At 40.0% G+C, this 15,222-nt stretch overlaps 1 protein-coding gene across 1 annotated transcript in view; it reads right to left on the bottom strand.

Annotated features, from left to right (window-relative positions):
• myo10 (myosin X) overlaps window positions 1-15,222 on the bottom strand; it is a 128,014-nt gene that overhangs the window by 22,539 nt on the left and 90,253 nt on the right. Inside the window, exons 15-19 of the mRNA XM_086270578.1 lie at window positions 14,846-14,938; window positions 13,894-13,962; window positions 13,631-13,713; window positions 12,536-12,644; window positions 11,403-11,483 (exon numbers count right to left, since the gene is read on the bottom strand). Coding sequence (XP_086126704.1) covers window positions 11,403-11,483; window positions 12,536-12,644; window positions 13,631-13,713; window positions 13,894-13,962; window positions 14,846-14,938 — 435 coding nt within the window. The remainder of the gene's footprint in view (window positions 1-11,402; window positions 11,484-12,535; window positions 12,645-13,630; window positions 13,714-13,893; window positions 13,963-14,845; window positions 14,939-15,222) is intronic.

The following is a 15,222-nucleotide window of genomic DNA, read 5'->3' as shown; positions in this document are numbered from 1 at the left end:
CTTTCTAAAATTTGGATATTTGACATATCAGAGATAACATGCTTGCTCTACACACAGGCATAATTGTTTCTGGACATGCTTCCCCCTGTTTGCCCAATGGCTGTATTCTGGTTATACTCCTATATAAAAGCAAGGTTGCCAAGCATCTACATCATTTTGTAGTTAAACTGCAGTCCTGCATTAACCGCCCAACTACTTTTGTTTCAGATCTATGAGCTTCAGGCTGGTCTGAAACTGGAATTTCTGTGTATATAGATGCAAACAATTTCAGATTTTCACTAATCTATCAAAGGTAATGGCCATATTATCACTAACACATGCATTTCTACCTTCACTCCATTCAATGGCAAACACACTTTACCAGTACTGTACTGTACCATGAAGGGGTGTGTGTGTGTGTGTGTGTGTTACTCACATCTAAGTTATTTGCTAGCAGATAAAATTGACCAAAGTTTCATGATGTTCAGAAAAGGCAGACATTTTTAAGTCCATGCCTTCAAAATTCAAACTATCTATATGGATAAACTGAAGTGCAGGTTAGAAAAAATACATACATTTGATTTCTAGAAGATTTGTCCCCTGTGAAAAGCACCTTCTTATATCACAGACATGGCAACATTATCATCCACTGGAGTCACGTTTCACTTTGCGTCACAAATGCAGCTCTTTGACTTTGGTTATCTGGCTCCTCAGAAGCTGCATGTTGTTAGATTGTGTACAGCAATCTTATCACAGCTCATTTGTTTGAAACAGCAGTCTACTGATACAAACTCAGTTGATGTGAGAACAGAAAAAGAAGCAAAACTAGGCAATGAAAGAAGCTAAAAATCCCCAAGAATGAATCCTGGATAACTGAAACAATCCACCCATATCACATGACGTCTGCAGCTAAGCCTCATGAAACTTCAGTCCCTTTAAACTCTCATGTACACGCATCCAACTGCATACCAGCCATTCAAAAGTCTGAACTCTGAGACAAAGAAATGCGTATGACAGCAGCAGCCAGCAACAAACCAATCCCTCCCCTCTCCAAAAACACACTTGGCTCTGAGATACCATTATTACTTACAGAAGTGCATTCAGAGAAAGCCATTTTCCCGGGAGCCCTCTCACCCTGTAACCTCGGTGGGCGTAGAGGGGGACTCCAAATAAGAGGGTGCTTTCATACTCGATCGTAATGCCCCCTTTATTCAGCAACCGTCTCCCCTGATAGCCCGCTGATAGTCCATTTGAGCAGTTGAGATGAAGGCAGGCCAATTCACCACCAGATCTTGACTGAATGATTGAATGGCGCCCTTTTTACTGCCACTGGTTGCAGAGTGCACCTTATTAGCATAATTTGCATTTGCATACGGCCAGGCTGTGGAGGTACAAAGCCAAGCGGTGTCGGGAAGCTGCCCTCTGCCTCCTGGCTTTCTTTGGCCCCACTATCGCTTCCTCTTTTTGCTCAGCTTTTGGCTGCTTCTGGGATGTCAAATACAGCTTTGTCTGGATGCTCCTCTGTCTTGTTCTTCTTCGGCTGTCTGGCCAGCTTCAATCTGTCTGTTTTCTTTGATTTTTAAGAAGTTCCAATATGTTTCCACTGGCATTTTTTCTTTTTTTCTTTCTTTATCAGAAAGAAGGTCAGAGAGAGACTTTCCTACTTTCTTCATCACTTTTTCTGTTTTAGAAAGATTCATTTTTTCCTTTGTAGTCAGTATTTTTAGTGCTGAATGTAAGCAAACAGCTGGAAAGGAGAGGAGATAATAGATCAGGTGAAATTATATCCCTACAGAGGAAAATACACCAGGCTCTCACACAGCTTTTGGTATTACACAAAATCACGTGAAAGCATTTGACACATGAATATAGCCTTTAGGTCTCAAAAAATAGGGCAAGTGTCTGGACATTTTCACATAAACAAATTATGTTTGGTATAATTGTTTGGAAAATTCTCCCATTTTTCCCTCTCTGGAGCCAGGAGCCAACTGTTTTTATTACTAAATCAACTTTAATACATGGCCATCCCTTGTATATGAGGCTGGCTGTTACGCTTTAGATTTAACAAAGGGGAAATGTACCTAATTTCACTTGGATATAAAATAAATCATTCACTAAACATCAAATTTTTTGAGAAGGCTGCCAAGTTATAAGGATACATGTTTTGGGGAGAGTTACCAAGAATCTAACAATCCATCAGCCCAGAACAACAAAAGTGACATGAATCAGCTATCAGGGGAAGGCGAAGCATCCCAAGCCTCCACAGGTGCATGACAACAAAAGCCTGAAGGGTCGATTCAGTAACTTTCTCAGCCCAACTTTCCAGCTAAAAGATCCCAAACTCGGAGCATTCAGCTGGACAAAAGGAGTCGTGGTAGTCGGCTCCCGAGGGGGTTGGGAACTGGCGGGGGTTAAAAAAGCAAACAAGGAAAAACAACCAAACTCAGGATGAGCTGTCCATCCTTCAGTCCCAGTGACAATGTCCAGAGAGCCGCATTTCATCATAACCAGCGACTGCTCCATCATTTTTTTAATAGTCCTCAGGATAAGTGCAGTAAAAGTCACAAAACCACTATGTGGCTAAGATATGGATATTTGAAGCTGAAACAGAACGCACAGCAGAAACATGAAAACAAAATCAAAACAATTTGCAGCTGTGCTGAAGCCTGAGATGTCAAAATGTCCTTTCTCGCCTTCATGAACTACAATTGTTTCTTTTTAAAAAAAATCTAATTAATGACAGAATGAGATCTGACGTTTACTTTGATAGAACAAAGGAACCGTTACCTACTGGCTCATAGTTAAAGCTTAGTGTTTAAAAGGTTCATCTCTATAAACAGACACAAATGAACATGCAGAATATGATGTTAGAAGCTTCTGGCTTCCATTTGTTTTCCTGATAAGATAAGATAACGTTTATTAGTCCCACGCGTGGGAAATTAGTTTTGTTACAGCAGTGGACAGTGCAAAGGTGCAACACTGGAATAAGATATCAATAAGATACTGTACACAATAGAATAGAATAAAATACAATACAATACTATATACAATCGAATAAAATAGTACAAAATAGAATACAAATGCTATATACAATATGAGAACAATACAACGATGTACCCAGGTTCTGTTGGTAGGTGCAGGTACACAGGTACAGTGTCTGCAATGGTTCCATTGAGCTGAAATTATAAATCGTAAATGTTTGGTGAGCCCAGGGTGTAAGTCAGGTGGATACCTGATGGGACCCAGAGTGAGAAAAGGTTTGTTGTTAATCCAAGTTTGTTTTTAGGTAATAAATTAAACTCTCATTTTGACAAAATGTTGGGTTTCTAGAATATTTATGAAAAAAAAGGAAGAACCTCTTAAAGTATGGCTGTAATACATGTTTAACTGTGTTGCTCTGATATAAAGCTGCAGTTCATTGGCCACAGGCAGCAGTAATTGAATGATGAACATCATTACTCAGAAAGTATAAAAATAGGACAGAGAAAGACTGACTGCTGTTACAGTATTTGCTGTAGTCTGCACTTCAAAGTCCAGATTCTTCGGATTAAACAGCAAATTTGACAAAATCTAAACCAAAGCCTTCTAACAGCTTATTTTGTCCAATATAAAGTCCACAATCCAAAAGCATTCAATGTACAGTGGCTTTAAAGCAAGCAAGCCAAATGTATTTGAAGCCTTTCCATCTTTGCAAGGATCAACATTCCTGCTCTACTGAGAGGAATGAAGGCGTCAAGAGCCCCAAAACCTCTCTTTGTCAGACGGCTCTTTTCCTGTGAGCATCCAGGTCCGCCTGTGGGAGCCAGCTGGATTATCACTCACTGCTCAGTGGGGGCTCCTCCAAAGAGTTTTCGGGGAATCCCCGGAACAATGTTTTCACTCACAGGTGGACATAAATCCAGCCTAAATCCCTGACCCTGCTGGACTTAGAGTTAAAGCACTTTGAAGAAGGATTGTTGTGGGTTTGCATTTCTTGGTTATATCAACGGCACAAAAAAAGGTAATGCAACTGAAATGAAACTAATAAAACAACTTTTCCACTAGTGGCTCATCTTTGACAAATCCTCTTTTGGAAAATATCTGTGCTGATTTGAACAACACTTCTTAGCCCTCTCTCATGTGAGTATCAGTTTTAATGAACCCTGAACCTGAGATCCAGCAAATAGGTCTGAGCTGTATAAGAGCCCTGATATACTTCAAAAAAAGAGAAACCATTAATAAACCAGTAAAAAAATGTGTAGCCTGATGCAGAAGACATTTCAATTATCAGTTAATCCATCAATTAGTTCACTGGGTGAGTGCCCGGTCAATGCATCGTCTGAAAGCAGCGTTTAAAGGCCAAAATCTCATGGTGAGATCATTTGTTTGGTCTAAAATCCAAAAGGACTCAATCTCCAATGATATGATTATAACAAAAGCAGCAAATGCTCACATATAAAATATTGTAAGTAAGCAAAGGATCATGCACTAAATCCTACGACTTGACACATTAAGTAACACCACACAAGAGAAAACATCTATAAAGTGACGTCCCACCTTAGTGTCTTTAGAAAATGTCAATTGTGTAGAAAAGGCAAACTAAAGAGTCAACTAGTCAGAGTCACGCTACAAGTGCATTCTTAGCAAACACACAGTCGTTTTCCTCTTCATTATTCTGCCATTAACTAAATCAAACCTTACCATTGTTTTGTCCTTGAACATTGATTCTAACAATCATCACGCACTCAAAAAGCAAAGGCTTTCACTCTTCCCTCTTACCTCTCCAGTGTCGCTTCCCCTCAAAATGCACTGTGCATCACTCAGGGACTAACAGCCTTCATGTCCAATTAATGAGACGACAAACAGAAAACATCAGAAGGGCGATGTGTTCCTCCAGTGCACGGCTTTATGAAGTTACAGAGGAATAACGACACTGATGGGAATAATTCCGGCATTTAAATGAATTAAGGAATGCATGCTTGCATCTTTTTCTGGACAGAGTCGTAACTAATATGCTCACAGATACTTGGACTACAGAAGAACACAGATCAGCCTAAACAGATTCACATGTTTGTACCCAAACTTTAGAAATGTATAGATTGATTCTAATTGCTGCTGCACCCCACTGCCTGATTAGGTTAAGTCTGTAGTTGAAGCACTAAAAACAAGTTTAGACATTAAAATACAAGAATTGAACCCATGTGTCCCTGGATATTATAATATATTTGTCTGCAAAAAGTGGAAATGAAATCTGCCTGAAAAGCCTGAGACCTGCTTTGTGCATCTGTCATGTAGCCACACACACACCAATGCATCGCCCCTCATACCACAGCACTAAAACCCACCGCTTGACATTTAATCCCCATGCAACAAGCAAGTACTTGAACGCACCACTTCCCATTCAAAGCCTGCATCAGGGTCTCACCTTGCATCGTAGCTCCTCCACGCCACGATCTTTCAGGGTTTTTCAGATTAAAGACAATTGACAGAAAACTTCCCAAAGCTGCTGTCCGTCTCCCCGTCTCTCTCCTCAGACACACACATGCACACTCTGCCAACACAGACTCTAACAAAGGCTTTCAATCCCCACAACTCCACTCCCCCCTTTTTTTCTGTGTGAGTGGAGAGAGGGAGGGCCGTGGTTGCCATGGTGATGCATCTCCTGCTGAGGCTAATTTGTGCGGGCCACTTGTCGGGCCTGACGGAGTGTGTGTGTGTGTGTGTGTGTGTGTGTGTGTGTGTGTGTGTGTGTGTGTGTGAAGGGGAGAGAGTGAGGGAGAGAGAGCAGGCTGTTTACTTTCAAACATGGTGGTGACTTTTGTGTCCGCTCAGCACTGAGATGCTGCCTCAGACTGGATCCTTGGTACGACCCAAAGGCACTGCAGTGTTTCAATTATGATAAACTTCACATCTAATCATGGTGTGTTTCTAATTTCTGCTCCTCTCGTCACACAATCCACACTGTAACATTGTAACAAACCATGATAAATGTTCCTTCAGGTGTTTATGCATTTCTTTTAAGCTGGAATGGTTCAGTTTTTTAATTACCTTAATTTTTCAGACCCAGAAGTTGCCACTTCAGTAAAGCTCATTAGATGCCTGCACACATTCTGTAACTCCAAATCTAGGAGTAACAATGTTTTCCTCTGGCATAAATGGAAACATAGCAAAAAGACAAGCTTTTTTCTCTTCATTATCCCTCCATTAACCAAACCAAACCGTATTACTGCTTTGCCCTCAAACATTAATTATAATAATCATCACGTACTCACAGCGCAAAGACTTGCAGGCTTTTCTGTGAACTTGGGGTCTTTAAGCCTTCAAGCCCAATTAATGAGATGACAAACAGGAAACAGAGTGGCGGTGTGTTCATCCAGTGCATGTCTTTATGAAAATACAGAGGATTAACACCTTTTTTTTTGGGATACCCATTTTTCTACAGAATGGAAACATTAAAGGCCACAGTCTGTGGTTTAAACTGATTACTACCAGTAATTACAAGATGTTCAATATACACGTACACATACAGGAGTGTGTGGAGTGAAATTTGTCAAAGAAACACGCGATGTGCAGTCAACACAGGTCAGGCTTGATGAAAACAAGAACTAAAATCAATAGATTGTGATCAGCTTCAACTGTTATTACTGTCACTGTCACAGAGAGTGCAGACACACAGATACTATAAAGCTGGCTGCAGAGAGGGGCGGGGATGCTGTGGTAACGGTCGACTGCATTTGATGAGTGAGGATGATGAGGGTGACAGCTTTTTATGAATTTGAGGTGATGCAGCTCACAGACAAAAAATGGAATATGTCTGTGAAAGCTGGAATCTGAACACGATCCTTTTATCCAACAGAAATCCTTCTGTCATCTAATAGGCAGTGAGGGTGTCACAAAAAGGACCCCACCCACCAAAAATAGTGGCTGGTCTGGTGTATTCAGGGAAAACAAAACAGTTTTATATGTTAGCTCTGCTGCGTGTGACTGCATTGCACTTTTAAATAAAATTCTGTGTCCACGTTTCAGGCTTTAACATTTTGAACAGGGTGATGTTGTGTTTTGCTGCAAACTGAATTGAAGATTTGTTGCTTTGCATTCATCCAATTAAATTAAGTTTTCACAGTTGCTAGTCTGTCAGTTCACCAGCAACACTGACAAAGTCTTCAAACGGTTCATGCAGAGATGCAAATGTTACAATTTCTGTTTGAAAAAGGGAAGTAATGTTGACACCATATCTTCATTGGGGTCACACTTCCTCATTTTACTATAGATAACTTGTAGATCTGCGTGCTGCGCCTGCTCTGGACCAGTCTGTGGTGGCACGGTGCCAGTGTTTCCATTTAACATACTGGCTGTTGGACTCAAACACAGAGCACCAAGTGTTAAAGAACCTTAAGATTATGTCTATTTGAAAATGTCCAGCATATGCAAATGCATTTTATATGCTGATATCGCTCCTCGTTGTATTCAGAGCCAACGGTCCCTTCCATTATGCATTCAGTCTATATATTGATATTTCCACAGACTCCACTCACCATCTGCAGGAGTCCCATTGACCATGCAGATCTATTCAACAAACCATTACATCACTGCAGCCAAAAAAGCTCTTAGTTTACAGCTAGACTTATAGGAAGTTCCTGAAAATCTTCCTGAAAGTCCTAAATGTTGAAACAGGGAGGGAATGTCTTGCAGCAAGAGCAATTTATTATTTAATTGCTTTTTTGTAGAATGAGGTTTTCACTTTCAGATGTTTGAGACTTTTACCGCTGCTCATATGAACACACTCACTGCATCCCTCCACCTTTCCCCCACCGCCCTCTGACACCAGCTCTGAGTCAAACGGCAGATGACAGGGACGCCTCTCGAGGGCTTTTTAGGGGCCACGTGCCGTGGTGCTCTGACCCCTGTATCCCCCTGGGGAGCGGCTGATCCTCTCTCCAACTCGTTTCCCCACTACATTAAGCTCCACTCAGGAGTCATCACCCAGCCTTGTTTAACATTCGATCAGAAGAGGAGTCCAGACGTTCGTGTTTCGCCTCATAAAAACACGCCGGCTGTCCAGCTGGACTCCCAGCGGACAGTCAAGATACTCCGTCTGTGCTTCTTACCGCTGCATCTTTGTGTATAATATAACCTTAAAAGCTTTTCATGAGAACATCGTGTAGTGTGTTTTTTGGTATAAGCAACAAAGAGATCTGTGATTTGTTCATTTGTTTAACAGTGTGGTCTTAAATTGGTGGGTTTTTCACTCTATGCTACAATTTTGTCCTGCTGTTTTCTATAACAAATATAATGTCTCTCAATATACAGTCAAAAAAGTACAACGTTACTGCTTCCATTAGTTTCCACGATCTTCTGAGCAAATTCATCCCAAGGTCAGACTCTGCAAGCTTAGTGTGCAAAGATAGAGGTGAACATACCATAAAACCTCTGGAACAATTTCCTTCAGACAGATGAGACCAAGGTGAAGATGTTCGCCCTTCCATTATGCACAGTGGCACGTTTGGTGAAAACCAAACCCTACGTATCAGCACAAACTCTCATAGAGATCAGTCACAGCACAGACTCAACCTGAGTGAAATACTGTGGTGCAACCTGAGCTGTGCATGAATGAAAGCACAGAAGAAGAGTGGGCCAAAATTACTCCACAGGGATGTGAGAGACTGATAAAAGTCATAACGCTGCTTCAGGTGGTTCAACAAACTACTGAATGAAGGGGTGTGATTAGCTTTTTACTTCCTGGTTTAAAAATCTCAAATATCTCAGATTACATTAAGTAAAGATTAAATAAAAAAGAAAACATTTTTATTTAGTTTATAGATTATAGGTTTTATTCCAGTTACACTCACTACAGTTTTCCAAGGAAAAATATAAAAATGCATCTTAACTCTCATGGCAGCAACCATCTCATATGTACTGCTGATGCACAAAGAACAGACAAACTCTCTTTGAACACACACACACACACACACACACACACACACACACACACACACACACACACACACACACACACACACACACAGAAACAGAAGCGCCCACTGTGTGTGTGTGAATCAGACGACTTCCAGAAACGACAGAGGCACTTTCATACACAGAAATGTTCACGGTGACGGTGCAGATGCACCACATCTGCGTCACAAACCTCCGAGTATCCACGTCCAACTTCGCCACAGCTTCCCAGCAGAGAAATAAAGGCTCAGCAACATAAAGCGAATAGTGTCACTTTAAATACCACAGCTGTGCCATAAATCTCAGAACTGATATCAGTTGGATTTGTCAGCAATGAAACAGGACCCACTTCAGAAAACAGGGAGAATGTGTATGTGTGTGTTGATGCAACTTCCCACAGATTTTCAACTTCCCTGAAAGTCTTTTCTTCTTTTTCAGTAAAAATCCAATCATACCTCGACTTCCTGACCTTTCAACTCTGTGAAAGTCTTACTCTCAGACTTTTTTCTACTTCTATTTTTTTCCATTTTCTTTTAAAAGCCATTGTAAGATAATGATGAAAGAAAGACAAAGTGTGGCTGAGAAGCAGATACTTTCTATATTTAAGGACGTTTTTGTTTTTTTTAGACTAATAGTCAAAGCGATATTTAGAGATATCTGTGAATAAGAGCACTGGTAGTATAAAGAATCCCTATTAAATGAAACACATAATATATAATACTGTAAAATGTTACACTTTCCTCATAAATGAACTAAAAACAGTTTCAAATGCTTATGACCTCTGAGCATCACTGGTGACCTTGTGGTTAGAGAAATAATGTTAATTAACATAACAATTAACGTCTGCCAGACAGTCGAGCAGCAGAGGGAAATTCTCGGGCAGCAAATGATCACTGGCATCAACAATCAATGAGAGTATTTCAAATTCAGCTTGACACATTCAACATTTGCAGTGACGTTAACGAGGCAGCGAGGCATCCAGACAGATATTGATGATATCCATCAATACACGAGCACCCTGGGAAATTTGGCCAATTTTAAACCATTTTCTATAAACCACAGCCTGCAGATAAACATGCAGCAGGTATGAGCTAGAAATAAATACGCCGCAAAAAGACAGAATAAAAGAGGCAGCTGCTGAGAGTATGTGTGAGAAAACTGACAACCAAGCAAACAAAACGACAAACCAATGTCATGCTCCATTTTCAGGTTCCAGCTTCAGCTCAGCTCTGCTTCTGAAAAGCTGAGAGCTTCTCTGCTGCACTGAGCAAGTATCTACGACTATACTGGGTCATTTTGACTGATTCGTATTTTAAAGCAAGCCGATCATTTAATATTACATAACTACACTGTTTTAGAACCATGTAGTTACAAGCTCTGAACCAAAACTGTATAAAAATACATTATACCTTTGTTGTGGCTCATAATTAACTCTCACTGTGCACACAAAAAACAAAAAAAACAAAAAAGCTGACGATGTAAAATAAAATCCATCGAGACAGCTGCTGGAAAACACAGGTTAAGTAGTTCTACACAAACCAAATAGTTCCCTGTTTCTTCTTCAGCTCTTTGATCCATTTACAAAACCAAATGAGTAAATATGTTTGAAAAAAATGTGTTTTAGAAGTTATTTTTGCTACATATGTTTCTATTCAGACTCTAAGCTAGCCTTGATTATTTTGGCTAATTGGCTTTTATAAGGACGCACAATTTTAGTGGAAGTCAGATGATGGGAAATCACCAAAAAATCTGTTTTAATAAAATAAACACAAGATCACAGAAATATATGCTTCAAGCTGGGAAATGAAAACAGACTTATATGAATTCATATTCACATTTTTTACATCCAAGACGGCTTCTTGGTTGTCAGCCAGCAAGTTGTAACTTAGGTAAGGTGCATCAACCTGGTGATGGTCAGCTCAGAGCATAATGGAGAGTTTGGATTCATGGTCTGCAAACCGTTCCTGTAGGCTAACATTCCCAGGGTCCCTAATGGTAACACATGCCATGCTGATGCTGACTCTATTTTTCTCAACCCTCTTTGTTTTTGCTCACATGGGCTATTGTATTTTCTATTGTGTTGTTTTCTATTTCCTCCAATCCTTAAATCAAAGAAACCAAAAGCCAAACACAACCATGCAAAGAATTTGAAAATATTTCATATGAACAACTGAAATCACTCATTTAACATTATTAAAAACAATATGCAGTAGATTTGGTTGATCCTTAGTTGGCAGAGATACTTAGTCCCACTAGTCCCAGTATATCATTTGTGTACATTAACCCTGCATTTTCCACTTCTCCTGCCTGTTGCTAAGCAACTGGAGGTGAAAGGTCACCAGAAGGGCCATACACTGTTCATTCCTGTCTGCAGTTCGTTGGTGGGGGAGGATTGTTTGATTATTAAATGACAGTCCCACACAGACTTCCCCACGGCCCAACATCTAGAATGTGTGCTCAAGGCAAAGCTGTGTGTGTTCGTGAGCACTCACCTTGTGTGTATTTGGTTTGATGCACCGGATAAAATATGGGTTGGAAGTGCTGAGCGTGGCCATCAAGGAGTGCAAAGAGTCCTGTAAGAAAATAAATGGGTGTAAACACTTTAGTTACTGCCACTATTACAGCCGTCTGAGCACAGAGAGCGTCAGACACTATAGACAGAGATGCTCCTGCTCCACTATTTTCCAGCCTGCTTTGAGGATGCAGGCACAGTTGGTACCCTTACTGAGTGAGCTCCACAACCAGCAGGGTACACGAATACAGGACGAAGCCCTGCGTTTGCCGTCTGATGATGAAATTTATGTCACTTTGACCTTTTTTTAACTTGTAATCTTTACAAACATTTACAACAGGTCCAGTACTAAAGGTGTGTGAACATGTGCAGAAGCTACCGTGACATCCAACAGAAGCACTCGGAGATAACGACTCTCTATACATTTCATTCAGTCCTTATAGTATTATTACAACTTGTACAACATTGCTGCTACAACCACCGTTTCTGTTACTATGTCAGCTCAAACTCTTATTATAACAACTACTGATGCTGTAATAACCACAGACTGCAATTTCCTGGTCTGTAAAGAGAAGCCTATGAGAAAGTACCTCAAACATGTATTCTTTCTAATGGCCAGCAGGGGGAGACTCCTTGGCTGCAAAATAAATCTTTGTATAGGATTCTATGCAAAAATGACCCTACTTTTAAATTGATTTATTATCATAGCGTCTCCTTCTTTTAATTACTGTCACAACCATTATTTCTCCAAGTCACATGTTTTTGCTTTATCTGGAAAAACTACTTTACTCAAGCACTCTCTATTACTTTCAAAGTAGTCGCTGCTGCTACCACAACAACTGCACATTATTTAATAGGTATTAGTTAACAAATGTTTCTGCTGTTGCTCCTAATGCAATTCTTCCTATTATCACTCTTTCTTTTACTGCCTCTCTTACTAAGATTTGTGCCCCTGTAGCAAAACTCCCACTGCTGCTAATAAATAGCTTTTGGTGGTTTCTACACACCTGTGCAACTTTCCCAAAAACAGATCAATCAGCTGCAGCATTCAGCACTGCTAGAGAACAATTCAGGAAGACTTTAAAGTAAACACACTTTTTATTTGCGACTTACCTTAAACTGGGTGCTGACTGTGGGCCGTCTGTGTTTGATGCTGCTCTTCAGAGTGTCCTGTTTGTTCCGGCTCAGGACGTGTTCAAACAGATCGTAGACAAAGTCCAACCTGACAAATAGAAGCAAATAGTGTGATGTGGAATTTGCAGTGCAAATGCAAAAATGAAATAAACTGACAATAGTGTTGTTATGTAAAAGTCTAATTTAATACTATTGATGACCCTCTTTATGTGGGACTGAATAGCATTTTTATAGCTTCGCCTCCGTCCCACATTTTAAGTGGTTCTGCAGAACAAGTGCTTTTCTAAAGTTTAGCTTTTTCCCAGTATATATGAAAGGAAGGGTTTTTATTCAGGAAGGTCAGCCTGTCTGATGCGATACACATTAGGGACAAAAACAAATCACAAAAAGTCTCTAGCTTTACAGATTTTGTTGAATGTGATGGGAAATGAAGCCGCTGTTTATTCTGAGAAATAAAGTTTTTGCCTTTTTTGCTAGAGTTATTTTTCAATTTCACACAGGGGGAAATATGATATCTGCTAAACGTGTCAGATGTGGCTCAGAAATGTCATTTAATCTCTAAATACAGAAGCTGATATAACAGTGAAATAAACTCAGACATTCAGTCTCTGCATTGTTGACATGTCTCACTTTCTCCCACACAAACGGTGTTTGCCCCACATTTAGCTGGCTGGGATCTGGTCACCCTAGTTAATACTTACAGTGCCAGCCCCAACAAAGTGAAGGTTAAATAAAAGTCAGTTCTGATCAATCAATTTGAAAAATCACATTTTTGTCCAATTTCTAGTTTTCAGTTTTTGATTATTGGTGTGAAAAAAAAATTTAACTGAAGGAAACGAGAGAGGCCACTTAGAGGCGCTGTGCAGCTTAAACCATTATTGAGCTTAGCTGTAGAAAGGTTAGGAAAATGCTTTTGAGTCTAAATTTTTGTGAAAACTTAAACAAATATGAGATCAGTATGCCCATTTCCTTTTGAAATATAATTTAATAATTTAATTTATTTTAATTTCATTTAAATAAATGTGTGGTCCAACAATAGAAACGCAAAAATGCAAAGCAGGGCCACACGCCTACCTGCTCTCCCTCAGCATGTTCAGGATGTCGTCTCTGAAGGTGTCTCTGTTCTTCTCCAGCATCCCCCTCACGTCATACACCACCTGTGCCAAGCCACCACAGTGCGTCAGAGAGAGGCTTTCACTGGAGCAAATAAAAAGCCGAATAGCACCTGGACACGTGATTTGCTTTGGGGCTTCACTTTAAATCAATCTGCTGCTCCATTAAAACCACAAAAACACAACAATAAAAACAGTAAACAGAAACAGATATTATGGTCTCACCTCTCCTGCATAGTGTTTGACTCCAAAGTAGTGCACAGCAACACGTGGCTTCACATAGAAAGGGTTTTTCTGCAGGAGAAAACATGCTTTATGGTATCTGAGGTCATACCTGCAGAAAACTGAGGGAAATATTTGTTCCTAATGCTAAAAATTACAAATCAAGTCCCACCGTTGCTGTTTGAGTCTCCACTTAACACTCTTCTCTCTGGTTTTAATATATCTAAGAGTCATTTACTGGCTCTGAATCCTCTATAACAAGGCTGTAAAGCTGCACTAAAAGCACAGCCAAGAAATTATTTAGCAACATTAAAAAAAGAGCTCCCACTCACTCAAAGTATTACTCCTCTTTACTACTTGCAATGACATCAATGTTAAGTCAAATCAAATCAAGCTGCTTGCTCCACAGCCAAACGCCAAGAAATGAGCAGCGCTGTTTGCTGGAAGCGATCGATATCCTCTCAGCAACATTAGACGTGAAGCTGCACCACAGCATGTAACGTGACACACTGTGAAGTTCCCAGTTTACCAGTTATTTATCAGATGGAAACGGAGAAAGTAGATGTGAAGTTGTGTGAAATTTGAGGCACTGATCGAAATTCATTTGAACATTATCGCAGAAGTCTGACGAATATTTAAAATTGGGTTTCACCCCACCATAAAGGAGTCTGTGTTTATTAATTAACTGTAGTGCCAACTAGGTATTAGTAGTATTAAAGTATTAAAGCATGCATTTAAAAAACTAAGATTCCTCACAAGTGAAAATGAAAACAGCAAACTTTTTAAGACTAAGGACAGGTGGGACCACTTTTATAGACCTTATATTTTTAAAGCAATGTAAAAAAAAAAAGAAAGAAAGAGGGAAGTAGATGCACGTGTGGGACTGAACTGTTTTCCAACAGTTAAAAGGAGAAGCTCCAGCTGCCAAAGTGAATCAAAGTCAAGCGCGACATACTGAGTGCTGGCTGTGGAGTTTCTCCAGCAAGGTGTCGTCTGTGGCTTTGGGGAAGTGACTCTCCTCATTCATCAGTGCCAGAAGACCCAGTTTCTATGGAAACACAGATTTAATTACTATCAGCAGTCATCACCATGATTTATATCATCATCATCATCATCTTAAATGTCTCTACACTCACCACCTTTGTGCTCTTTTTGTTCAAGTCTTGTCTACTCTGATCTCATCACTGCTTTTTTTCTTGCTTTTGTAAAATAGTATCAGTCTACCACTATTAATATAACCACCACGCAAGCAATATAACCGCTGTCTCAATGAGGTCAAACCAATAACTAATACTACCTGCAACTGCACTTTTTGGAAATATTTGTTTGCAT

This window comes from Aulonocara sp. 'chitande type north' Nkhata Bay, linkage group LG18 (genome assembly GCF_057382095.1).
Source record: "Aulonocara sp. 'chitande type north' Nkhata Bay isolate Kocher_YH1m ecotype deep benthic linkage group LG18, A_spYH_male_GT1.1, whole genome shotgun sequence".
Taxonomy (NCBI): domain Eukaryota; kingdom Metazoa; phylum Chordata; class Actinopteri; order Cichliformes; family Cichlidae; genus Aulonocara; species Aulonocara sp. 'chitande type north' Nkhata Bay.
Note: the sequence above shows the minus strand (reverse complement) of the source record. Positions and strands in the feature narration are given on the sequence as shown.